The following is a 27,809-nucleotide window of genomic DNA, read 5'->3' as shown; positions in this document are numbered from 1 at the left end:
AAATAAAGATTTATTGGGCCACAGCCAGGTCCATGCATTATCCATGGTTTCTTTCCCATTAAAACATGGAACAGCTGAGAGAGACTGATGGCCTGCAAGGTCTAAGGTTTTACCATCTTGACCAGAAAACTTTTGCTGACCTCTGAATAAAGAGGAATGTTTTAAGATGTAGTACCAACATAAAATTTGTATCAAAACTGTCCTTTTAAAAGTCAATTTAAAATTTCAAAATATATTTGCCTAGAGGCAGAGCCCTAACTCAAGTTTTTAATTACTGCTGAGTCTTAAGTGGGAGGCTTGCTGCAAGTGAATATCTTTTCCAGATGAAAGCTCTCCCCTTTTTCCCTTAAAGAATCTGTTATAATCATCCTTTCCACTTGAACATTTCCTAACTGAGTGCCCAAAAGACAAGCAAAGTGTACCTAGTCTTAGTTGATAATATCAATTTTCTGAAGTACAGTTCTACCCACAAATTACCTATTCTTTATCTCACCTCAAGCCTAACCACTTCTTTTTGCTCCATGCTTACTGATAATCCCAAATGTTGAATGTTCTATTTCAACATCAGAGGTGAAAAAGCCACCTTGTTATTATTGTGGTCTATGAACCTCCTCTACTTTGCCCTACCCCAGTGATTTCTGAAAGAGAGTGAATATCCCAAGTCAAAATCAGAAGTATAGGATCCTTATATGATATTTTAGAACTCTAAATATTTTCAGAGACATACAACTCCTCTGTAACTTGGTCTGTGCTAGGAATGGACTATTGCTATCATCTTTCAAACTACTGCAAAGGATGTACTCTGACAACTTCGTTAAACACTAGCTTTGAGGAAGAGAAGTAATTTCTAAGTGTGTTATTTCAAGCTTAACCTTAATCTGAGCTTGGATGGATCAGATATAAAAATAATACTTCTATTAAGTGCTTATAAACGTAGTATAACTGAACAAATCATTAAATACACAAAGATAATCCAAATAAAAAGTTGACGAAGCACAAAACACCAAGAAAACTTTCATAAGAAAAAAAATAAACTTCAAACTCAAGCTCAAAAATAAGGGTTTAATTCATAAAGAGATCATTGTGCACAATAGGATTCCCTTTTGTCTCCTGTTGTTTTCTGTCTCAACCTCTAGGATGGTCAACCCAGACCACCGTTGACAGCACTTATTTTAAACTTATAATTAACTTTAGAATCTTCAAGATGTGATGATGGCTTTTCATATTCAAAATCATGGAATCTCTTTCTGAAATTATTCACCAAAGGTGGTATAACAAAACTTCTAAGTAACTTTGAATTCACCAAATAAATACATACTATGACTTAGTTCAGTAACTGTTAACATAATTTTAGAAAAGTACTTTTTTGTTTTGTTTTGTTTTTGGTGATTGATTGAATGTGTGTATGAAGCCCTACAGTGAAACTATATACAGGAATATGCTGCTGGAAATAAACATGTATATGGCACATATATACTGATGGTCCCTTCCAACATGTTGAGAGAATCTTAATTCTTGGAGATATGTTCTTTAGTTTACAAGTGATTTTTTAACTATAACCCCATTCTCTACTGATCATGCCAACAACAAAAAAATCCAAATAAATTCTATAGTGCCGCATATTTAAATACCCCTTTCCATTCCTAGAACAGAGAAACTAGAATTGTATACAACTGATTACTTAGGCTTATATGATGAGCAACTAAATAATGTGATTCCTTAGAAGTGAATTCCTGTGACAGGTAAAATTCTAAATTTTGGCAGGAAACAATAAAGAAACAATTTGTTGACAAAGCTCAACGTGTCAATATTAAAAACAGGATTCATAAGGTAGTTTATTCCCCAGGAATAACAATGTTTTCCTATTTTATTTTAGGGTCATTTTATAATGCACTAAAAAATTAAATTACCTTAATAAAATACCATCCATATCACCTGAGAATGTGTAGCACAATATTATATATCAAAAATCAGGCAAGAGTCAGCCATCCCACTACTGAAGCACAATTGAAATTAGTATGTCAGAGAGATATAGGCACTCCCATGTTCATTACAGCCTTATTTACAATAGCCAAGATTTAGAAATAACTTACATGTGCACCAATGGACAACTGGGTAAAAAACATGGTATATAAATACAATGGAATTTTATTCAGCCTTAAAAAAAAAAAAAAACAGGAAATTCTGTCCCTTATGACAACATGGATGAACCCAGAAGATATTATGTTAAGTGAAATAAACCAGGCATGGAGAGACAAATACTGTATAAGCTGATAGATATGGAAGCTAAAACTGTCTAACTCACAAAAGTAGAGAAGAGAGTAGTAGTTACCAGGTATACAGGTATAGTTAGGAGAAACAAGTTCTAGTGTTTCACTGCACAACAAAATGACCACACTTAATAATAATGTACTGTTTATTTCAGAGTAGCTACAAAAGAGAATTTTAAATACTATGACCAGGACTGGGGATGTAGCTAAGTGGTAGAGTGCTTGCCTAGCATGTTTGATCCCCAGCAATGAAAACAACAAAAAACCAAAACAACAACAAAAAACCTCTGACCATAAAGAGATTATAAATATTTGATGGATATGTTAATTACCCTGATGTGGAGAACTAACAACCATTTGTGATTTTATACTCTGGACCAGTTCTCTGTCTCTCTCAAATATAATAGTACCTATATACTCTATACTGGTGTTAGGTCAGTTAAAGCCCTGATTTTGGTGATTGTACTAAGATTATGAAAGACAAATTTTTGTTATTCAAAAACATTGTATTCCCTAAAGTATTCAGAGGCAAAGGGACATGATTTTTAAACTTATTCTCAAATGATTCATGCAATACATACCCACATCCACACATTTACACACACACACACACACACACACACACACACACACACACCAAGAAAGCTTGGAAAGCCAGGTCAGCACTTTCTCCAATATATAATTCAGAATTTCTGTTGTGTTTTATTTGTTATTTTTTTTTTCACATCATAAGCAAAATGTTTGTTGATCTAACTGAAATAAATTTTACTTTAATAAATTAATTACCCTGATGTGATCATTCCACAATGTATGCATATATCAAAACATCACACTGTCACAGTTTTCAGTAATTTTCTTTCTTTTTTAAAGCAAGCAAGCAGCAGGTTTACTGCAAAAGTGAGAGTAACAGACTTCTCCAAAGAGAAAGGGCCCAAAGCCAGGAGTCCCCTCAGTGATTCTATTCTGTGTTGATTCTGAAGTCTTAAAAAAGCAAGGTGAATGATTTAAAGAAGAGTAAAACAAACCTACATTATGTAAAAAAGTGAATTGATATATGTATGGATATACATAAACTTTTCTTTTTTATTGTTTGTTCTATTTAGTTATACATGACAGCAGAATGCATTTTGATTCACTGTACACAAATGGAGTACAATTTTTCATTTCTCTGGCTATATATGATGTAGAGTCACACCATTTGTAATGATGTTTATCTCATTCCACCATTTTTCCTTCTCCCTGTCACTCCCCTCCACTCATTCCCCTCTACACAATCCACTTTCCTCCATTCTTCCCTTGCCATCCCCCCCTGTTATGTATCATCATCTACTTATCAGAGAAAACGTTCAGTCTTTTATTGGAGGGATTGGTTTATTTCACTTAGCATGATATTCTCCAATTCCATCCATTTACCTGTAAACATAAACTCTTCTATATAAAAATTCAGATTTGAATCTTAACTCAAAGGCTTACCCAAAGGTGAAATAGTATATCTTTCTGGAAATTAATTTGGCACTAGGAAATCAAGAAACCAAAACACTGATATATATTCTTTGATCTATGAATTTGAGATTTTCATGTCTATACTTTATCATTACCTTATTTTTAAGAAAAATGCCTCCACTCCTACCAAATTCATAGGAAACAGAAGTAATGGTTTTTAAAATGTAGCAATTAGGTGCTAGAATATTAAGATACTATTAAGATTAAAAATTTACTTGGATTCCTTATGGTGGTAAAATATACAAAAATAGTCAAAGTTTTAACCATTTTAGGTGCACAATTCAGTGACTAATATTAGCACTTCTGTTTTTGTGTAACCACCAGCACTATTCATCTCCAGAACTAATAAACTCTTTTGTGATAACCTCCTCCAGCAGCCAATAACCACTATTCCACTTTTTGTCTCTATTTGACTTATTCTAGGTACCTCATTTATAACTGGAATCATGCAACATCTGTCCTTTTATATCTGGCTTAATTCACTCAGCACATTTTCAAGGTTAATTCACATATTACTGAATATCAGAATTTCAATCCTTTATTATTCAAGCTGAAGAATGTTCTATTGCATATTTATATCATATTTTGTTTATTCACTTATCTATAAAAGGATATTTGGATTGTTTAAAACTATTGTAAATACTACTGCTATAAGCACTAGTGTACAAATAAATATTTCAATTCCAGATTTCAATTCTTTGAGAACATACCTAGAAGTTGAATAGCTGAATCATACAGTAATTCTACGTTTACCTTTTAAAGGAATTCCTATATTGTTTTCCACATGGTTATATAACTTTACACTTCTACCAGTTATGCACAAGGTTTCCAGTATTTCTCCACCTTCATCAATGCTGGCTATTAATATTATTAAATATAACAGCCATTCTAATGGGTATGAAGTATTGTGGTTTTGATTTGCATTTCCCTAATGATTAATGACATTGAGCATCTTTTCATGTATTCACTGTTCATTTTATATCTTTTGCAGAAAGGTCTACTGAATTCCTCTGCCCATTTCTGAATCAGGTTATATTGTTGAGTTGTAGATATATTCTTGGCACAGATGTTTTAGTGACTCATGAGAAAAGTTCACATGACATTCATCTATTCATGTATCAAATATTTATTGGATATATAGTATGCACCAGATCATGTTCTTTGTGCTGGGTCAAGAGAAGTCCAAAAGACAAGTTTTGTTCTCATGGGACATATTTTTTAACATGGAGAAAGTAATAAAACAACAAGAACGTAAGTATTATTACACAACCACCAGGTATGAGAGACACTACTTTAAGCTTCATTGTTAGTGAAGGCCTTTGGGAAAGCATAGCATGAATTCAAAAGTCTGGGAGACAAAGGAACTGACAAGAACAAAAGGGCATGAATGATAAGTTTGAGGTGTTGGAAGTAGCCATTCCAGTTAGAGGGGAATGTGTTGTTTCTTCTCTTTCCCCCATAGTAAAATTAACCTCCCAGGAGAATTTTGAAAGACTTTGATGACATGTTGTAGCACCCTACCTTTTGCAACACAGGTACTGAGCTATAGATCAACAATGAGCTGCAAGAAAGGGAGAACTGCATTGGATTCAAGACTGAAGTTTTACATTGGAGCAGACTTTTTTTTTAAAATATCTACAAGTGAATTTTGTTTAACAAAATGACACAATTATAAATTAAAGCGACTAGAAAGTTACAAGGGGTTGAAGGAAAAGAAGGGGGAAAGAAGTTCTGATACAGCATCAGTGGTTGGATAACAATTGAGCTCTTTTCCATTTGTACAACACTGTAGAGGAGTTCTACCACTTAGCAAAACTCTTAGTTACTACCTGGCAGAAGCAACTCAGTCAAGGGATATTGGGAAATGATGTTTATCTCTGTGTTCATACAAGCTGAGAAGGAATTTTGGTGGAATAATAGCTGTTTCCTCAAATTTAGGGAAAGATTGTAGATTAGTGAATTACTGACAGATGTTGAAATCATTGGGTGAAAGTTTTCTGAGGACCTTGTCAAGCATAGTTACATAATTTCAAACTATCTTTGAATACCTTTCATATTAATTACAAATGAAAGTTACCATTTACAGTAGAGAAATCTATCAGCTATCACAATTAAATCAACAAAATTGACATTATCATTAATGGGGCAAATTGACAAGATGTAGCTCCTGATGCAATGTTTGGAGTCGACTAAAACATACATAATACATCGCCTGAACCTGATCATGAGAAAACAATCAAGTAAGTCCATACACTGCAGCATGGCAGTGTGTTCATTGCCTTGAAGGGTTATTATGGTTGAACTAAACCATTCCAAGGAAAGGTTCTGTTGAAGGCTTTGAGCCATCAAACAACAAGTGTCTTAGAAGCAGTGATGGGAAAATGATTGGCACTGTGGTGAGCTCCAAAGGCTCAAGTGAACAGGCATCAGACGGCCTACTGAAACTCGGATCAGTTGAAGAGGGACAAAAAGAGCAAGAGTAGGTAGCAGAGTGAAGGGCATCAAACTTCCTGCTATCACCAACTAACTTTCCTTTGGTTTTTACTTTTGGCTAAAAAGGTAGGTTTCTAGCTCTCCACAGTAACTCCTTTCATGTAAGGTTAGGGCAATTTCAGAGAGAAGAAAGGTTGCAGCAGCGTAGCTGTGGTAAAGAGACAAGTTTATTTATATCTAGTTAATTGATCTGTTGTTCCTGGGTCATGGTTTAAAAGTCTCTGTAGTCATCTTTGTGAAGAGAACATGCATCATTAAACCCATCTATTTATGGAGAGAGACAGATGAGAGAGGGAGGGAGGGGTGGAAAAAAAAGAGAAAATAAAACCACAGTACATCAAAAAAATCACAATATACAAATAAAGCAGTGCTTAGTGGGAAATTTACAACTATAAATGCCTGGTTAAAAAAGATCTCAAATCAATAACCTAACTTTCCATCTAAAGAAACTGAAAAAAGAGCAGACTAAACTGAGTGAGCGAGTAGGAGGAAAGAGTAAAAGATTGTAGTAGAAATTAAGGAAACCAAGTATAGAAAAACAATACAGAAATCAACAAAAACAAAAGCTGGTTTGTGGAAAGAACAAAATTGACAGACTTTTAGGTAGACTGACCAAGGAAAAAAAAAGGAAGACTCAATTACTAAAATCAGGAATTAAAAATTTGGGCTGATACTACAGATCCTGCAGAAACCCTAAAACTGATTAAAAATAAACAGTTTGTACCACTCCGGGAATATAGTAAAAAACACTGAAGTATATACTTAAAATGGATGAATTGTATGGCATGTGAATTATATTTGAATAGAAGTGTTACAAAGAAAAACTGAGAAATTAGGAAAGCAATAAATAAATAAAACCAAAAAAGATAGATATATAGGGTAAAAGTGTGAAGAAAGATTAACACACAGTTCTGTATAGTTACTATATTTGGTTGATTTTGCAATTGAAAGTATATAGATGGAAATTCTGAGAATGTATGTATTTTGTTACTCCTCCTTTTAAATCAGCTGTTACATGACAATCTTAAAAAGATGAAAAAAATTCAAACAGAATAAACTTTGAAACTAAAATGAAACCAATACAAGCAAAAAAGTAAATCTCAGGATACCATAAATCGAACCACATTCAACTAATTTCAGGTAACTGATTTCACAGGGCATAAACCATGGAGCTGGAAAAGGAGTTATGAATAAGAATGAGACTGGTTTGTTTCACACAAGAACTTGAAAAGACTTGGAGCTCTAAGGCAAGAAACTAAAAATTGAGGGGGTTTATTTGTGCATATGTAGTAAGCTGATCTACATCTAATCCCCTACTTTATCTTAAAGACAGATAATTCTCACAGATAAATCATATGCAGATTCTTCTCTTGGGAAATTCAATACTCCAAGGAAAAAATTTTTTGTACCAACATTTTGGGCTTCTCCAATAAAAGAGCTGGCTCCTTGCTTATCCCCTAAAATAATGCTTGGCCAGTTGCCAAGACTCACCCTGTACATAGAGGTTCCAGTTAGTTTTCACACTTCACTTTGAAATCTGGACTTGCAAACAAGGATCAGTACACGAAGGAAAAAGCCTCTTAACATAAAAGGAAAAACACAGATATACCATAAGCAAATAGGAAAAGTATCCCAAAGGAAATAGAGATAATTTAGCCTATTTGGTATTCTTAAAGGTGCAGAAGAGATAGAAGGGGGAAAAAAAAATGGAATGAAGAAAATAATAGTGCTGGGTTGGGAGAGACCCCCCCCCCAAAAAAAAAGATAATCATAAAATGAAAAATATAACTGATAATCAACTGATAGAAGAAAAAGAAGTCACCATAATCTTTAAAAGAGTGAAATAAAAAGGTAAAGGGATGAATGACAGATTAAAAAATGAAGAGATTGAAGAGAATCCAGGGTGTCCAATTTCCCAGATAATGGAAATTCTAGAAAGGGTAAATAGTGAAATAGGGAGAAGTTATCCAAGAAATAATGAGAAAACTGCCCAGAACTGAAGAACATGAATCTGGAGCCTAATGTGCCCACCAATGAAAAAGATGTATACTTAGGCACATCATTACTAAATTTTGAATTCTTTAAGAAACAATAAAGTAAAACAACTACAAATATCAGTGAAAGAAAAATCAGGTCATGTATGAAAGAATAAGAATGAGAATTGCATTGAACTCTTCAATAAAACTGGATTCAAGAGTAACATTTTGATTTTTACAATCTAGAACTCTTATACAAATAATCAAATAGAGGACATACCTTAAAATCAAATAGAAAACATATCTTAAAATACAAAGATGCAGAAATTACAAGTCAAACATTTTTTGTGAAGTTACAAGAGGAAATGCCCCAGCAAAAAAACGTCAAGCAAAACCAAGTAAGGAAAAGAAAGAAATACATGAGCAGCGGCTTAAACTTAGGACAACAGCACAGGGAAACACCCTTGTGTGAACAGCTGGGTAGCTGGAATAGAGAACACACAGTTCTCACTGCAGACAGAGCCAGGTCTTAAGGGGGGAAAACACTTATTGGCTAAGTGAGTCTTTGATTCAAACAACAACTTATAATGCACAGGCACATAAACTCAGGAAAACAGTAGAAGAAAAAAAGGACTCAAGCAATTGCTGGATAGTAGGAGGGGGAGAAACTGTTTAAGAAAGTAAAATTGAACTCAAAATAGATCAGGAAATTAACAGATAAAGCCTAAACTGGATAAGCAGGAAACAGCAGAATAAAGACATTAAGAAATTTGAAAAACTACCACAAGAAATAACAATAATAATAGCAATAATAACAAAAATAATGATGAAAGGTGAATGTATGTGGTAAGTTGGCCAGAGATGAGTGGGGTAAGGGAATATGGGTTTTTTCCCCCCATAATATGCCTTTAAGAACTATTTGTTTAATATATGATGCACATATTAATTTGGTAAAAATAAAATAAAAATAAGCTTTTTCTTTATTCCACAATTACAGTTTCAAAATACTTTGGCTCCAGTCAAGTTTTTATTTTGCTAACCACCAACTAGGATTTTTGTCTTTATTTAGTGGTTTACACAGTCTATAATGAAATTCAAAATCTTATCCTGAAGGGACTCTAAGAGTCACATGATGGCAATGACAAGGTTACTCCCCTTTCCTTTAAAAATTTTAGCAATAAGAATACTCACTAAGAATTAAATCTCAAAGCTACTGGACAAAATCAGAGAAAGCAAAATTCATTTAAAAGAAATGTGGTGGTCTTAGACTGAGATTTGACTCAAAATGGCCTGAAGGCATTAAACTGTTAAAAGGTCAGCAACAGAAGTACAGAAAAGGAAGTTAGAAAGGCAACACAGAGTTGTCTCCTGCTTTTTCATGGAAGAGAGCTCATAAACTCCCTGAACAATATGCTCTATGAATAATAATAGTTCATTCATCTCAAAACAGAAAGAAAAGTATAGTCATAACAATGTCAGTGATATCATTCAACTGCAGACCTAATTCCAGTGTCACCAAGTATACTTCAAACCTCATTATTTACCTTTCCAAGTCAATATGCAATTCAAAAATAGGAAAAATTACAAACATCACAAAGTGAGTGAGTGATTCACTTAATGGTTATTCTTCTCATCAGTATTATTTTATTTTATATATCAACGTTTGTGTTCTTAATGAATGCTGGCTGCTCTGAAGGATGAATTGCTTTTGATATACTATCAGAAATCAGGTCTGTGACTTTGTAGGATTCAGAGCTACAAGACAGACCACATAAATTCACAGAACTATTGCCACCCTGAGTGTGCCTGAGAATCCAGCAGACTTTTTTCCCTTTTCTTTCCACTGCAGTGGTTGAAAAATACAACTTTTCAGATAGATATCAGTTGTATAACACTGAATTAATGTAATTTTGCTTCAGTCTGCAAACCCTCGCATTTAACTCTAACATTTCTGAACAGAACAGTTTGGTGAGGCAATTGCCACCAAGCAGCAAGTCAACTGCTAAGTTTTTCAGTATCATCTACTAGTTTATTTTCATTGGCATAATTAAAATTTATTTAGAAGTAACAATAATTAATAATTCCCCCCAGTTGCATGTGTCCATATTGTCTTCTGCTAATAAATAGCAAAGAAAACTTACATGGCACTGTGGTTCCAAACCTAGTGGGATTCAGTACTATGAACCTGTTTTTCAAACTTCTTCGGCCTACGCCTTGAGCTCCTATTAATACTAGTGTTTTTCTCTGGAAGGGAGGCATTTTGGCTACTTCCTCATATATCTGGATTTCATGACGATCAAATTCTAAATGTAAAGGGAAATGGAAAAACATTATATTTACTTATCTTTCATATACATAAGAAATCACCTGCTATTCTTTCCAATGATGGTTTAGTTGTCTTGATTGTTAAATACTGTGCCCACTTAGCACAATTTTTTTTTAATTTGGTAAAATAAATTATTTCATATCTTGATTTTAAACACCTGTTTCCATGCATGTGCCCTTAACATTTTATCTAAGCTAGAAAGTTTCATGTTTCATATTTATTTATCAAATATTCTATCCATTAAAGCTTCTTTATAATCAATCCTTCAGTAAAAATAACTGCTTTAGTGCAAATAATCAAATTACAAATCAGTAAAATTTACACTAAAAAGAGTACATTGAGTATGGAGGACAGGTGTGCAGAGTATGTCCTTTCCAATGAGGCAAATGAATAAATAGTATACACCAAATGCATATAAACAACATGCTGGCATTTAAATATTAAGATTCTCAAATTTATGTATAAAATAAAATGTTAGATCCAAACTACTTTCAGTGAAATATTCCAAAATCATCATCTTAGTCAATGGGAAAATTACAAATTTTCTATTTTTCAAAAAAGCTTTAGGGGCACATATTTAATGAGTATTAAGGTCAAAGTGAATTTGAACTAGTCTATTACCTATCATTATTGATAGAATTCTCACTTTGTAGTAATTATACTTCTTGAAATATACTATCTATCATTATTGCTAAAACTCTCAATTTGTGGTAATAACACTTACTTAGGTTATTATCTCAACAACGTTACCTTGTATTTCTCCACAGTAGATTAAACCAGTACTAGGACTGACAAAGCTTACTTCTCCTTCCTATACTATTTCTTTGATACTGTGCTCTTTAGTTTACTACCAGTATAAGGGTAGTACTGAAATCAAGAAAATACTTTATTTTTATTTATTTTTGTGGTGCTAGGGATCAAACTCAGTGCCTTGCATATATTATGAAAGTGCTCTACCACTGAGCTACATCCCCGGCTCTTTTTTTATTGAGACAGGGTCTTACTAATTGCCCATGCCAGCCATGAACTTGTGATACTCCTGCTTTAGCCTCCTTGAATAGCTGGGATGACAGGATTGCACCACCATGTCTGGCAAGAAAGTATTCTAAATAATGTAGTTTCCACTATTTATCTCTCTTCTTTTTCTTTTTTAGAAAGATAAGGTATACCGGATATAGGTCTGAGGTCTTACTTTTTAAAAATAACTTTATGCTTTATTGAAGTATACCTGACAGTAATTTTAAAGTCTACAACTTGATGTTTGGATGCGTAGACATTGAAATCTTATAATCCAGTTAATTAATATAACCTATCACCTCTCATGGTTACCATTTCTTTCCTTTTAAAGATACTTCTTTCTTTAAGAATAAAAGATTTAAGAAAGAATCCTACTAAACTAGACTAAGATTTTTTTGGTCCAGGGCTATTTTTCCAGAAGTTTCAAGGACAATGTTATGGCAGAATATAGTTGTCTTTAAACATAACTTGTTTAATATCTTCATAAAAAACATTCTGCCCTTTAGCTAAACAGCACATAAATTACAATTTAAAAATTCTCTGAACAAATGCTTTCAATAATTATAACACTGTCATGGGTTAATACATGCATACATTCTAACCAATTCATTTGGTTGTAAACTATACTCACAAAAAGCACATTGTTAGTACATATAGTAAGGACTTATAAAACTTTGTTATACTGTACCACGTGTTCATAAGCCAGACCCTTGCAACTAAGTAATAGTCTAAACTACATTAACTTTAAAATATATATTCAGAGCTTATTCTGTAATGAACAATATAAGTTATTTCAGACTTAAAGTATTTAAAACCTTACCTGCATTTCTGGTTGTGAGATACATCATCTTTTTCTTTTTTTTGCTACTTAGAGTTCCACAAAAAGGTCCTGAAGGATGACAAGACCAATATAATGCAAACAATACATCAGAATAGGATAAAACTGCACTGTCATATTTTATGGGAGTGGGACACTCATCTTCCTAATGTCTCATCCTAGGAAGCTCAAGGGGGCAAAGGTGAGTTAAGTCACTGAATTTTGATGCTCCACCAGTAGGTGGCAGAAAGGGATCACAAAGATTACTTCTGAGAGAAAATAAAGCAGATGGGAAAAATTAATTCTAGATATACTTAAATAAAGTCATTGGTTATTTAGACAAAAGAGGCAAAGAAAGGTGAGCACAAAAGGCTGCTTATTACTTATTGTTTCGAGTTCATCACCTGAATTGTCCCAGTCTCTTCTAACAAACGCCTTTCTCTTCTCTTCCAGGAACTGGCTTGGAATGAGACCAGCGCTTCCTCCCTCTTTCACATGGCTAGCCTAGAACCAAATTAATGAAATGTATAGCTCAGCGACCAAAATGTGAGACCATATTACCATATTCTAGTAAGTAGGACAAGTAGTGGTCAGTAAAAATAATGTCATTTAAAAAAAATAACCTTTAGATTTAAATCCATGGTACTGGGTTAAGGTACTGAAAAAATTTTAGCATTGAGGAATTGATTGGTACCTAAAATTCTTTACATATGTCATTTGGTGGTGAAATTTTGAGATCAAAATACAAAATATACAGGCTCCTAAAATTACTAAACTTTTGTTCACAATACTAAATTAGTCAAAGAAGGGAAAGAAATGCTATTCTATAGAAGAAATGAGGGACGTGGGGTATAGCTCAGTGGTAGAGCATGTGCTTAACAAGCACAAGGCCCTGGGTTCTATCCCTAGTATCAAAAGAAACAAGAAACTAAAAATCCCAAAGGGTGGCTATAGTAAGATGTGTTAAGAGAGCATTTCTCATCCAGTACCCTTTAGTAAGATATTTACTATTAACCTTAATCCTGCTATGCTGGTATTTCCTGCGAAAAAGACAATGAAGACAATATATAGGAATCTGAATATTCTGAGAGGCAGTAAATTTAAAATAGGTAAAACTTCATTTAATGTCAAAACACTTAAAATAAAAATAAGTGATATTTTTAAGTAGTGGTCTAAGAGTTGGCTACTAGTTGCTTACTTCACAGTTAGTGTCTTTATCCTTATAATTGGCATAGAAAATCTGAAATCATTTTTAGCAATCCTGAATATTAAGGTAACAGACTATTCAAAATGCAGGAAAAGATTGAGAAAATGGTGACTGTATTAGAAGAGAAAACTAAGAGATGGCATTCAGAGAAAAGGAAAACTTGGAAGAATAAAGGATATAGCCATAAAAAACAGATTTTGAAAATGAGTATTTTAAGACATTCAGGGGAAATCTCCAGAAATCATGGATTCTGTTTAATTTTATCCATTTCTTGGTTCTCTCATCACATAGTACGCTTATACATAATAAAATCTTATTTTAAATTTAGGACACACTAGTAAGACTATTCTCATCTTGCCTAATTTTTCAGAGCTAACATAAGTTACCAGTATTTCAGTTAATTTTAGTTTGGTCCTAGGTTCTTTCCTCTTACACTGTGTTCTTTAATGAGACAGTCTTATGGCATGGCAGTTTAAAAGCTTCCAGACTTTTTGATTTGTCAGTTTTTCCAATTTTGAATCCTGCAACTGTTAGCTGATACAATTACAAAACCACTCTTTACTGCTTCTACAACTTTCTGAAAGTAGTATTAGGGGAAAGGGAAGAGAACATCAGCACATAGATCTTGTGGAAAATGGGGAGAGGGAAAATACAGTGATGACACACATTTCTTTTCTTATTCACAGGTTTTAATCCAAGACCTAAACAAAATAATAGAATAAACCTTCTTTTCTCAACAACTGAGAAGAGGTGAGAAAATAGATTTAAGACCCTAAGAAATTATGCTTTACTTTGCCTTTTTTCCACAAAATTAGTAGCCAGGAGGTAGGAGGTGTTCATATGGGAAAAGTCATTGGAATGAATGCTAATATCTTCCTCCTGAATACTCTGATAATGGCCAGATCTAAGACCAAAATAGAAAAGCAGTTAAGAAACACTTGAGAAGCATACTAACCTGCCACCAGTTTGGATCTTCTCTGTTTACAATCTGAAGAATTTCTCCTTTGGAAAACTTCAATCCTGCTTCTTTGCAGGGTATCAGGTTATCATTGTATGGATTATAATCAAAATGACACTTCACAAATACCTAAAACACATAGAACAATGAAAAAACCATAAGTGAATTATTTGACACTGGATTTTTGAAATCCTTTTCAAAGTACTGTGATTTAATTCTAACTGACATGTACTTAGTACTTCAGATAAGGAATTTGTCTCTCAAAAGTAAAAATCAAGTTATTAGAATATTAATATAATTCAGCATCAGAAAAATGGTAAACATTAGTACTATATTAAAATTGTATTTTAGCTAATCTTAAATCATCAAAGTTTGACAATTATTCCATTCCACATTCTTCTACTTCCCCCCAATCTTTTCATTTGATTTTTCAACCAATACTGCATAATTTTTAATATGCTACTTTCCAATTAGTATCCAATTAGTATGAAGGCATATATTTCAGATATATTAGGACTGACTTGTGAAGGGATCCTGACACAAAAATTAACAATAAAAGTTCATGGTGTAGTCAGACCTGAAATACATTTGGTAATCTTAAAGAAAATTTTAAGAAATCAACTTTCATCCATAGTAATTTTTTTTTAATCAGACAGATTTACTTTGGTAAAAACTAATATGGAAAACAGATTTTGAAATTAACTTGCTCTGATTTATATGATCACTTAAATTTAAATGATCAGCACTAAATTAATTAAAAGATACTGAAAAAAAACCTTTAAATTATTTTCCAATTTAAATTCACTTACATATATGTTTCCTTTAAATTTGCTTTATTAATAAAAGTACGTTAGTTATCATTGTTAGTTAAGATTTCCAACATCTGGAATATTTTGCTTATTTACTTTAATTTGAATTCTAATTAAATTAAGCATTTTCAATATCTAATGGAAAGATTGGACCAACTGCTTTTCAAAAATAGACTTGTTTCATACATATTTTACAGAAATTCAAATTTTATCTTCTACAGAACAGCCTCAGTATTAATCAGCAGGTATATTTTAGTAAGCAAGAAAGCACACAATTAGTCAAAATAACAATATTATTTCTCTATTTTGTTTATTATACTTCCATAACTATAACCAAACAAGAGATTCAAATGTATGAGTGCATATGTTATTAGTGTGGTAAAAACTAATATGATAGATGCATAGTAAATTTTAAAATAACCTAATTTTGGGGATGTGACAAAATTTAGTTATTTAAAATTAGATGATTTTGATAGAAAGCATTGAGAACATTTTCAACAACTTTGAAAAAGCTAAAAACTAATGCTAAAAAATCAGTAAGCCAAAATTTTTTTTGATATACAATTTTAGAAGTATGTAAAAAGCAAGCATACAAACAATATTAAGATTGCTAAAATGGGACAGCTGGCTAACTTGACAGTGGCATGCAGCTCAATGTTTTGGCAGTGGGAAAAATAAACCAAATGAGTAAGTTTTATCAAGGTAAATTTAGTTGACTGATAGACAGAAAAAGGGAGTACCAGAGAATGCTCTGGAATGACTTCATACCTGACGCACGTGTGCTGGATGCCTCTCCATGTTGATGTAACTCTAAAAATATATTTTTAATTGCATAAATAAAGCCAACTTTTTAAAATTTATAATAAATTTAAAAAATATAAATAAACTTCTGGGCTATTTTATTACCTCATTCACTTGGTAAAGGAACTGCCTCTCTAACTGCCTATGGGTTATAGCTACAAATTATAAGTGAGAGAAGCAAAAAGTTAGGTATTTGAGATGAGGCAGAGAAAAGGAAATGGTATGCACAGTTATAAAACACCTGCATATTCCTCATTTCTCAAGAAACGGAACTTATAAAGAACCATGTCCTGTAATCTAAGCATAAAGGTGTTTGTCCTTCTTACTTTTGAGAATATATTTTATAACCATATAGTTACAAATTTAATCTAAATTTCAAATATGCATTCCCTACTTTCCTCAAATTGTTCTGGAAATACAATTACTTGTACAATACAAATTACATCTCTCAAATATAAAAGATTTCTAGATGTTTTTGTCTAGCCAACTAATTTTGGAACATTCACTTATGCTCAAACTCAGGTTAGCCTGGTTTTATTTAGGTAAAATTTGCCTGAAAAATCAATTAACCTAAATTTGATCTATGTATTCTGTAATGACTTCAAAGTCATGGAAGAGTTGACTACATTTAATGTAATTATATTTTATTAATTGAATCTTAAAGTGTTTCACTAATAGGCTATGGATGTTAACTGTTCATTATAAAGAAGTTACTAAACACATCTACTAAAGCATTTCAACTTCACATTCTTATTTTTACAAATAAGAACTGAATGACCAATAATTAGAACAGTAAAATTACTTCCCTTTCACTTTTAAACATAGATGTTCAACCTCAGAGTTCAAATAAAAATTAAAACTACATTTTATTCCTGAGTAGCATAAATTCAAATATTTGAGAGTCTATAGATAACGGATATGGACCAATAGGTGTTTTTCCAAACAGACTTGTGGAAGAATGGTTCAACACCTTGGGAGGACAACTTGGGAATAGCTATCAAAAGTACAAATGCATAAACCTTCTGACCTAGTAATCTACTTCTGGGAATGGATTCAACAGTTCTATTACTCAAATACATGCAAAATGACCTATGTATAAGACTACTAACTACTGAGTTATTCCTAACAGCGAAAGAGTGGAAGCAACCTAACTGTTTAACAATAGGGAATTGGTTACACTGATGATGTCTATGTAATGTAACACTATGTAGCAGTTTTTTTTTTTTAAAAAAGGCATATGTATGTCTATATATATTATATATATCATGCATGCACAATTTGAATTTAAAGAAATGAAAACTAATTTTTCTGAGATTAAGAAAATAACAATCATTGTCAGGGTTTCTAGAGCCCCCGGCCTTAGACATGGTCAAGATGGCGCCTGACGCTGAGCCAAAAGCGGCCAGCTATACAGTAAACAACCAGCGAATTCCAATGATTGGTTAGTTAACGATGTGATTAGAGCATGCCCCCCCTCGTGTACCCATCCTGTGCCTGCAGCTGTCCGCGTTTATCTCGTGTACTCTCCCCTGATTGGTTGAAGTGTATATAAGCCTGGTGGGTGGGAGAGTAGGGGGCAGAAGCTGAGGAAGGGACGGAAGAAGCAGAAGAAGCGGCGGCGGAGACTGGAGCAGAGCTGGAAGCTGGAAGGAGCTGGGAAAAGGGAAGCTGAGAGTGCACAGAAGCTAGGGGTAAGAGAAGCGTAGGAAAGAAACTGTGCACAATAAACTTCCAAAGCTTCAGACGTTTGCCGTGTCTCTCTCTGCGGGCAGAGGGGACGCGACAGCTGGTGCCGAAACCCGGGAGGATAAAAGGGACAAGGTAAGATATCTTAAAATCTTTTAACAAGCTAAACCGGTTATAAAGAAGTCAAAAAAGGTAAACAGGTAAAGGAGAGGCGCCTCGACGTTCGCTGTATAGCGACTATCCGGATACGCGGAATGCGGTCCAGTTAAAGGGTATCAGGACACGCTATCAGCGGTCCTGGGGGCACGCGGAATGCGGTCCAATTAAAATAAAAATAAGGACACACGGAAGGTGGTCCGGTATCGGGACACGCCATTAGCGGTCCTGGCGCGTGGAACGCGGTTTAATTAAAGTGAAAGTAGAAACACGCTTGGAGCGGTCCAATTAGGTAGTACGTGAAAAGCCGCTATAAAAATTTTAATGCGCACTTGATAGTTTTCCTTTCAGTAATTTCGTTGCTCCTGGCAGCTAGGCCACTGTTATTGTAATTGCCATAACTAAAGCTATTCAGATTAGTAGCAATGGGGTCTGGGTGCGGCAACCCCTCAGGGAACCATTGAAAAACAATGGGATGCCATTGAGGAAAAAAAAAAAAAAACAGCTAAAGTAAAGAAAAGCTGCTCAGTGTGCCACAAGGGGGATCTTCATGAACAGGGCTAATAGTAACAGAAAAGAACGCTTAAAGAGAATAAAGTGAGGAAAAATTGAGTGGTGGTGACCTAGAAAATAATTGCTCAAAAAAATCTAAGAACAAGGGAAAAAAGGGAACTAAGTCTATCATAAAGAACCCCCAAAAGGAATAACCAAGTGGTAGTGAAAACTTAAGAACAAGGGAAAAAGGTAGGAGAAACCTAAGCCTAATAAAAAGAGCTTCAAAATTTGTAGAACCTGCCTGTATTTGAGGAGCAAATGGAGATACCATCAACCATTAGAAAAACTTTAAAGAGGCAGTTAAGACTATGCAGAGCAGTGTTATTTGGAGAACAATGGCTAATTGGAGAGCTCAGCTGTTGAAACTGCTTGCAGAAACATAGTGGCAAGGTTTCCCGATAGAAATGTTAATAGGAGAAGACCAATACGTTTCAATAGATGCACAAAATCAGCAGCAAGGAGATAATGCCCTAACAAAAGATAAGAGATAACTATAGTAAAATCTGTTACACCTTATGCCCCAGGGCTATGTCCAAGATGCAGAAGAGGAAGTCATCGGAATAGTGCCTGTCAGTCTATTAGAGATAGGGAAGGTAATTTTTTAGGTTTAAATCCTAAACTTCAAAAAAACGGGAGACAGGGCCCTCCCCGGGGCCTGCAACAAATATACGGGGTAATTCAACAAGTTCCCCGACGGTGGTATCCTCCCACAGAGAAGGGGAGCGCAGAGCCACCTCAGGAAGTGCCGGATTGGACATCTGTGCCACCTCCAGACTCATACTAACCCCAGATATGGGGGTGCAGATGATTGATACTGATTGGCATGAAAAAATCCCACAAAATAGTGTAGGACTATTACTAGGTAGAGGTTCCTCAACACTAAAAGGACTTATAGTACACCCAGGGGTTATCGATCCTGATTTCACTGGACAAATAAAAGCCTTGGTCTCTTCACCAAAAGGAATTACGGTCATCTCTCCAGGGGATCGCATTGCACAAATGCTTATATTGCCCAGTCGACATTCCTTGTGGCCCAGTAAAAATACAAATAAAAGACAAGGAGGTTTTGGATCAACAGGAACCACTTTAATAAACCTTACTATGGATATGGAATAGAGGCCCCTCCTAAAATTAAAAGTGGGAAATATGGAATTTACAGGTTTATTAGATACGGGAGCAGACAAAAGTATTATCAGTGCAATGGTCTGGCCAAAGCACTGGCCATTGATCACAGCAGCTCAGAGCTTGAGAGGCTTAGGAGTAGCAGAGAGCCCCAATCAAAGTGCTTCCTCATTATCATGGAAAGATACAGAGGGACACACAGGAATATTTCAACCATATGTCTGTAATGTTCCTATTAGCCTATGGGGACGAGATGTCCTGCAGCAAATGGATATGAAACTCACCACTGACCAGATTTACCAAGGGACTCCTGTAAGAAATATGTTACAAAATATGAATTATGATGATAAGAAAGGATTAGGAAGACATAGCCAAGGATCTACCCAACCACTGCCTTTACTTCCACCAAAAAATGATTCTCATGGATTGGGTTTTTCCTAGGGGCCACTGATAAACCATCAATCCCTATAATATGGAAAGATGATAAGCCTCGCTGGATTCCACAGTGGCCCCTAACAAAAGAAAAGCTAGAGGCAGCTCATAAGTTAGTACAAGAGCAGGTACAAGCAGGTCATTTACAACATTCTACCTCTCCTTGGAATACTCCAATATTCTTAACAAAGAAAAAATCAGGAAAATGGAGGTTATTACATGATTTAAGAGCCATAAATGAACAAATGTACCCTATGGGACCCGTCCAATGTGGACTCCCTCTTGTCACTGCACTACCAAAAAATTGACCTACTATTATTCTGGATTTAAAGGATTGCTTTTTCTCTATACTCTTGCACAAAAATGATTGTTGGAGATTTGCCTTTACTTTGACCTCTCTTGGTCACACTCAGCCTGACCAGAGATTCGAATGGACTGTGTTGCCTCAAGGTATGGCTAACAGTCCTACTATATGTCAAATATACGTAGATAAAGCGTTAACAACTACTAGACAAAAGTTTAAGAGATTGTTGATTTATCACTATATGGACGACATACTTATTTGCCATCCAGAAAAAGAAGTTTTGTTAGAAGCATTACAATTTATGACTCAAGCATTAGAAAAGAGAGGATTAACGATAGCCCCTGAAAAATTACAATTAGAGGAGATCCAAGAATATCTGGGTACAAGGCTCACTGCTACTACAGTCAGACCAATAAGGTTGACCATCAGGACAGATCAATTGAATACCTTAAACGATTTTCAGAAACTCTTAGGTGACATTAACTGGATCAGATCCTATTTAAAATTATCCACAGGGGAATTAAAACCTTTATTCGATATATTAAAAGGTAATCCTGACTTGAATTCCCCTAGGAAACTTACTCCTGAAGCACGGATGTCCTTACAGCTAGTAGAGAATAGACTTCAGCAGTGTTACGTTGATCGTTGTGATCCTACTCAACCATTAAGTTTAATCATAATCTCAGAGAAGCATATCCCTTTTGGCATAGTTTGGCAAGGAGGACCTTTGCAAAGTATAAATCTCCCTAACTCTCCGGCTAAAACATTGCAATCATATCCCCAAGCTATTGCCCAGGTAATATTCAAGGGAATAGAATCTTGCATTACTGTTTTTGGAATCCATCCGTCTATTATTATAACTCCTTATTCCACTCAGCAAATTAAGTGGTTAATTAATAATGATGATGATTGGTCAGTATTATATTGTTCCACTTCAGCTCAGTTCGATAACCATTATCCCCAACATCCCTGGATTCAATTCTGTAAAAATACTCCCATAGTTTTTCCAAAAGTGACTAGTGTCCAGCCTCTTAAAGACTGTGTAACCATTTTTACTGATGGCTCCAAAAATGGAGTAGGTGCAGTACTTATCGGTAAACAACTTCATACCATAATAGTTCCACCCAACTCCGCACAGGTTACTGAACTTGCAGCTGTAATATTAGCCTTTAAATTAGCAGATAATCAGCCATTCAATCTTTTATCTGATAGCTTATATATCGTTAACGCTTTACAGGTTCTTGAAACGGTACCTCATATTTCTTCCATGTCCACGGTAGCTTCTTACTTTACTACACTACAAAACCTTATCCTACAGCGTAAACATCTATTCTATGTAGGACATATTAGAGCTCATTCTAATCTACCAGGACCTTTGGCCAATGCTAATGACTTGGTAGATATGGCCACCAAATCAATTTTTGTTTTTTCCATAGAGGAACAGGCAAAACTCTTTCATGAAAAATTTCATGTAAATTCCACTACTTTGAGCAGAAAATTTCCTATATCTAAATGTATGGCTCGACAAATAGTAAAAAATTGTCAACATTGTGCTCCTTTAATCCCAGTACAATCCTTTGGAATTAACCCCAGGGGACTGCTGCCTGGTCATATTTGGCAGATGGATGTAACCCATATTCCTGAATTTGGTACTGTTAAGTATGTACATGTGTCAGTAGACACTGCTTCAGGAGTCATTATGGCATCTGCTCATTCTGGAGAAAAGGTAAAAGATGTCATTCAACATTGCCTACAAGCGTTTGCTGGCTGGGGCATGCCTAAAGTCATTAAAACAGATAATGGTCCTGCTTATACTTCTAAAAGCTTCCGGTTGTTTTTACAAACATTTAACATCCAATCAGTCACTGGCATCCCCTATAATCCTCAGGGACAGGGCATTGTGGAAAGAGCACATCTTACTTTAAAAAATTGTCTAAATAAACAAAAAGGGGGAATAGGAGCCTCCTACAAGTCTCTTAAAGATAAACTTAATTTAGTTCTTTTCATTCTAAATTTCCTAACTTTGGATAGGGACGGCCATTCTGCAGTTGATCGACATTATAATCCCCATAATACTTCTCAAGTATGGGCAAAATGGAAAGATATCCTGACAGGTTGTTGGAAAGGACCGGATCCAGTCCTTCGTTGGGTCCGAGGGTCTGTTTGTATTTTCCCACAGGATCAACTGACTCCAGTCTGGATTCCAGAAAGGCTGGTCAGAGTTTTACAACATGCAAGTGATGCTGTTCCTCCTCGCGGTGACGAGCCTGAGCCTTCCTCCAATAACAGAAACTCAGACGGAAAGGCAAACCCAGAACCTATGGGCCATTGTTAGCCTGGCCATATTTTTCATTTCTGACTAACATATTTTTTATCCTTCCTTTTCTTGTTTTTCACCAATTTCTCTACAAGTCTGTCAATTCTACTGATGATTTTTCAGGTCGTGCTGTTTTTGGTGACAAGGATATTTCTAGCCTTTCTTTGCTTTAACAGGAGAAATTTCTGCACTTTGCCGTTGGAATCATGCTACAAATCAGACCCAGAGTAGAGCAACTTGTTCTGCTGACCCTAGCTGTGATATTGTTTTTCCTCCCACGTCAGCTTGTGTATTTTCTCTTTTTTATGTTTCTACCAACTAACATTTCTAATAATACCTCTTAACTGTTAACTGTATCCTATCTCTCACAATACTGGAATGGTTCTTTTGCCACCTGTGCAATTTGCACATTTCTATCTTCCTACCAGTCCTAGTTTCTGTTGCAGATATAGAATTGCCAGTGCTATTATCAAGAAACAAAAGAGGCTTTGACATTGCAACAGCCGTGATCACTGCCACCACAGTCCTTGCAGTAGCCGCATTGACACAACCACAACAACGATCATTCGGCCGAGAATGCAGTTGCAGCCTTACAGACCATAGAGACTCTATCAGAGAATGGACTCATTATAAGAACAAGTGGATACCTTGCAAGAACTTTTGGGACTGGGATGTGTTTATTCCCTGAGAGCTGTTTTGTGTTACCCATATTGTAACTCCATTGGGACGTATATTGTTTCTGTATTCAATATGGCTATAAGGTTCCTCTTCTGTTTATAGATTTGTCAAACAGTGGGCAAGCTTAGGAGTTATGGTGGTACTCCTCTGCCTTGGCCTTCTTCTCTTCATTCGTTTTGGCATGCATCTGCAAGCTAGCCAATAGAGATCAAATTATTTTTCATCAGGCCGTGACCGCCCTAAAGGCCGACAGCCCCCCATTAGTATGGCTCTTGATGCTGGATCGGTAGTCAAAGACGGGTAATGAAGGAGGTGGCTGTGTACCAACCTAAGACAGGAGCTGCAGCATGCTCTGCAGGCTCTGATGACGGGTAAGGACATATGCTGACCACTCAGCCTAAGACAGACACGGTCCCGAGCCTTAGTTTAATATTAAAGAAGGGGGAAATCATGTGTGATTAACAACAAATGCAGAAGAAAAAATAGTAAACTTAAAGATACAGCAATACAAACTACCCAACATGGAAAATGAGGAGAGAAAAAAGACCAAATGAATACCACAATAGAGAGTTATGAGAGAACTTCAAATAGTCTGCTATACATGTAAATGGATTCAAAGGAGTAGAAACAGAGGGGTCAAAAAATATCTGAAGAAACTAGACAAAAAGTTTCTGAGCTTGAAAGTTTTATTTCAACAAATGACTAGGAAAAAAAAGGAAATATTTATAAGCAAAAGAAAGAAAAGTAAAAGAAAGAAGTACTAACTTTGATCTTTTCCTCACACTATATATAAACAAACTCATAGTAAGTCAATCATAGGCCTAGATATAAAGCACAGAACTATAAAACTTGTAGAATAAAGGACAAAAATCTTTTGACCTTGAGTTATAAAGTGATTTCTTACAAAACAACAAAAACATGACTTAGAAAAACAATGTGATAAGCTTGAACTTCACCAAAAGTAAGGACGTCTACTTAAGAGAATGATTGACACTGTTAAGAGAATGAAAAGTCAAGCCACCTACTTGAAGAAAATCTCTGCAAATCAAAATGTTCTTTTCTGAAGATTTTCACAGTATATGCATGTGGCCTATTTGGTTAAACACACACGCACACACACACATAACACACACATACATTGAGACCATCAATATCTAGCTTAAAAAGATTTGAGGGGCAAATCATGATCTTTTTTAGTAAATGTCCATCTGGAGGCCACAAATTTAAGTTTCAGTTGGTGAAATTAAAAATGTCATTAAAAGAAACCTATTAGCTTAGGCTGTTCAAAACTATGCTAATAAAAATTCTTAAATTCCTATCACACTTGAGTCACTGGCTTATATGAAGTTTAATAATATAATAAACAACAACCATGGATTTACCATCCAAAACTCAGTGAGAAGCCTATGTGGTCCTCCTGTTCTCATTCCATTCTATTTATCACATCACCCTGGCTTCCCCAACCAAGGTGACTCTTATCCTGAACCTTGTGTTCACAAACTCCTTACTTTACCTTGTGTATACAGATTTAATTGCATCTATATGTATTGCTTAAAAGTATGTATTTAGTTATTTTGAATTAAAAATATTATGCTATATGCACGTAATGATTTTGGATTTACATGCTAGTAAACATGTTTCTAGTTGTACATATTAAGAACTACTCTAGGAAAATACTACATCTTATTACACATGAACTTTCAACTGATTTCAGCCAACTGAACAGTATAAAGTGGCATTTCACACCGTGATTTCTAATATATCTGCAAATATTTACTGATGAAATGTCTGCTTTTACTTGATTTTTGTATGCAGAATGAAATGGAAACACAATTTCAAATATTATCCCTAAGAATAGTCAATTTCCCTCCATTCCTTGAGTACTTTCTCCTTTTCTTACTGAATGAAATGTCACTGTCATATTCCAGAGGGGCAGGGAGACCACATGCAGGTCTTTTTCTGAGCTCTCTATTCCATGGATCATGCTATTTATTCTTATGTCACTATCAAAATATCTTAATTTCTATACAATAAGCCCTATCCTCTCCTTCCCCTTATGGCCTCATCAAAAATGTCTTAGCTATTTACCTTATCGAAGGCCATGAAAAACCTTGCTGGGATTTTGACTGAAATTCCATTGAATCTACAAGTCAATTTGAGGAAAACTGACATTTTCACAATATTATCTTCCTATCCATGGATATGATCTCTCTATAGAAACTCTTCACAATTCTTCTGTGTAGGGGTCTGAAAACTTTTGTTACATTTATTCCTAGGCACAAATGTGACATTCTATGCCTCTACTGCAAATGATCTTAGTTATGTTTTTAGATGTCTGCTATGACATAAAATTCAAATGACTGTTGTATATTAATTTACTTTTCAAGTACTCTGATAAACTATTAAACTATTATACTTCTAAATGGGTAGTTTTAAAGGAGGTTTCTATGTAAAACAAAAAATCAAAATTTTTGTCATACTTTCCAAATCTTTTGTTTTTATAATTTATTTTTGCCATACTATGAAGTCTTCAAGAAAATATTAACTGAAAGTGGTGCTAATGACCACCCTTTTCTAGTTCTGTTTTTTTTTTAAAACTGGGCAAAGACTTTATTTACCTTTGTTTTACACTTTAGGGTCTCAGTTCTTTGACTTAATTAACAACAAACAAATAAGTGAGTATGGGAATAATTAAAAAGTAGAAATGTTTAAGAGCATTGGAATTTAATATCTGTAAGTAATCATATCACTAATTAAAACTTCAAAAGCAACCAAAATCCTTAAAATTTCATTATTATTTCTTTTAGAAGTTAAATCAATTCAGTTGGCTTCATTGTTAGAAGTCTCATCAAAATTCTGAACAAGATCACCCTCCTTCTCAGTAGCAAGTTGTGCTTTTCCATCCAGTTTCTGCCAGAGTCCTTACGCTTGCCAGTGCCAAGCTGGTTTAGGATCCTGGGTAACATTTCTGTCAGTGCTTTGTCTCACTATGGCTGGGAATGGTGAAAGTGTTTGTTGCCAGATATATCTCAATGCTGTTATTAATGTGGACTAACTCCCTAGTTTGCAAACATACTTTCCTCCTTAATATCAGAGACACTGCTCATTCCTAATTTAAGGAAAATTGAAGATATTTATTATCTGTTATAACAGATATTGATGGTTTTATCATTTGAGGGAAGTTCCTTTTTATCAGTATACAGTTATGTCTCAGATTGACAAGTTTCTCTTGGTTTATGATAGGTTCATTTATTTTGCTGGAAATGGGACTCCATGGGAAGCTGGAGTTGGCATGTAAAGAGGTCTCAAGGCAGACCAATTGAGAGTCCAATTTCTCTCTTTAAAAGGAAAGTTTCTAATATTCAACTATTGAGAAGAATATGTGTTCCAGTTTTTTTTTTTTTAAATAAAAGGCAGTTTCCTCTTGTTTCAAATTTACTAATCTTTAAAAATAATGAATCAAATAGATCCCAATAAAATAATATTGAGTGATTTCAACACATCTCTTTCACCATTATGTAGGTCATGCAGACAAACTAAGTAAAAACTTTTCAGAACTAAAAAATACTGTTAATCAAATGGACCTAACAACACACATCTATAGAATATTTAAATCATTGACAAATAAATGCACTTTCTTCTCAGTGGTACATGAAACTTTCTCTATAATATATCATATTTTAGGGCAAAAAGAAAGTCTTAGCAAATATAAAAACAAATAATTCCCTGCATCTTATCAGATCATAAAGGAAGGAAATTAGTAATCAACAAGATAAAAAACAGAAACCATCTTAATACCTGAAGATTAAATAATATATTTCTGAATGAGGAATGGATCATAGATGAAATCAGGGGATAAATTTTAAAAATTCTTAGAAACAAATGAGAATAGAGAAACAACATATCAAAATCCCTCACAGTATGAAGGCAATTCTAAGAGGAAAGTTTACAGCACTGTGCTCTTCACATTAAAAACAGTAACAACAACAAGAAGGAAGATCCTAAATAAAGAATCTGATGTTACACTTCAAGGTCCTAAAAAAAGAAGAACAGACTAATTTTGAAATCAGCAGAAGACAGGAAATAATTTAAGATCAGAGCCAAAATTAAAGAAGTTGAGAATAGAAAAATATAAAGTATCAATGCAACAAAAAGCTTCTTTGAAAAGATAAATACAAGATTGATAAAACTTTAGCTAAACTAATCAAAAGGAAGAAGTCCCAAGTAAGCAAAATTAGAGATGAAAAAGGTATTGTCTAATAGTCATAAAATCCAGAGAATTATTAGAAACTATTTGAAAATTTATACACCAATAAACACGAAAACCTCGAAGATACTGACAAATTTCTAGACACATATAACCTACCCAAATTGAACCATCA

At 34.5% G+C, this 27,809-nt stretch overlaps 1 protein-coding gene and 1 non-coding gene across 8 annotated transcripts in view; one reads left to right on the top strand and one right to left on the bottom strand.

Moving 5' to 3' along the window:
- Window positions 1-27,809, bottom strand: part of Pals2 (protein associated with LIN7 2, MAGUK p55 family member) — a 125,421-nt gene that overhangs the window by 15,939 nt on the left and 81,673 nt on the right. For 6 of the 7 annotated variants that reach the window (XM_047560951.1, XM_047560950.1, XM_047560955.1 and 3 more), the window contains 5 exons: window positions 16,145-16,186; window positions 14,565-14,696; window positions 12,807-12,906; window positions 12,406-12,474; window positions 10,384-10,545 (listed from right to left, as the gene is read on the bottom strand). In XM_047560951.1, coding sequence (XP_047416907.1) covers window positions 10,384-10,545; window positions 12,406-12,474; window positions 12,807-12,906; window positions 14,565-14,696; window positions 16,145-16,186 — 505 coding nt within the window. The remainder of the gene's footprint in view (window positions 1-10,383; window positions 10,546-12,405; window positions 12,475-12,806; window positions 12,907-14,564; window positions 14,697-16,144; window positions 16,187-27,809) is intronic. The other variant, XM_047560954.1, reaches the window with a different exon arrangement.
- Window positions 13,248-13,319, top strand: Trnav-aac (transfer RNA valine (anticodon AAC)). Its single transcript has one exon. It is a non-coding gene; the product is annotated as a tRNA-Val (tRNA).

This window comes from Sciurus carolinensis, chromosome 8, assembly GCF_902686445.1.
Source record: "Sciurus carolinensis chromosome 8, mSciCar1.2, whole genome shotgun sequence".
NCBI lineage: Eukaryota > Metazoa > Chordata > Mammalia > Rodentia > Sciuridae > Sciurus > Sciurus carolinensis.
Note: the sequence above shows the minus strand (reverse complement) of the source record. Positions and strands in the feature narration are given on the sequence as shown.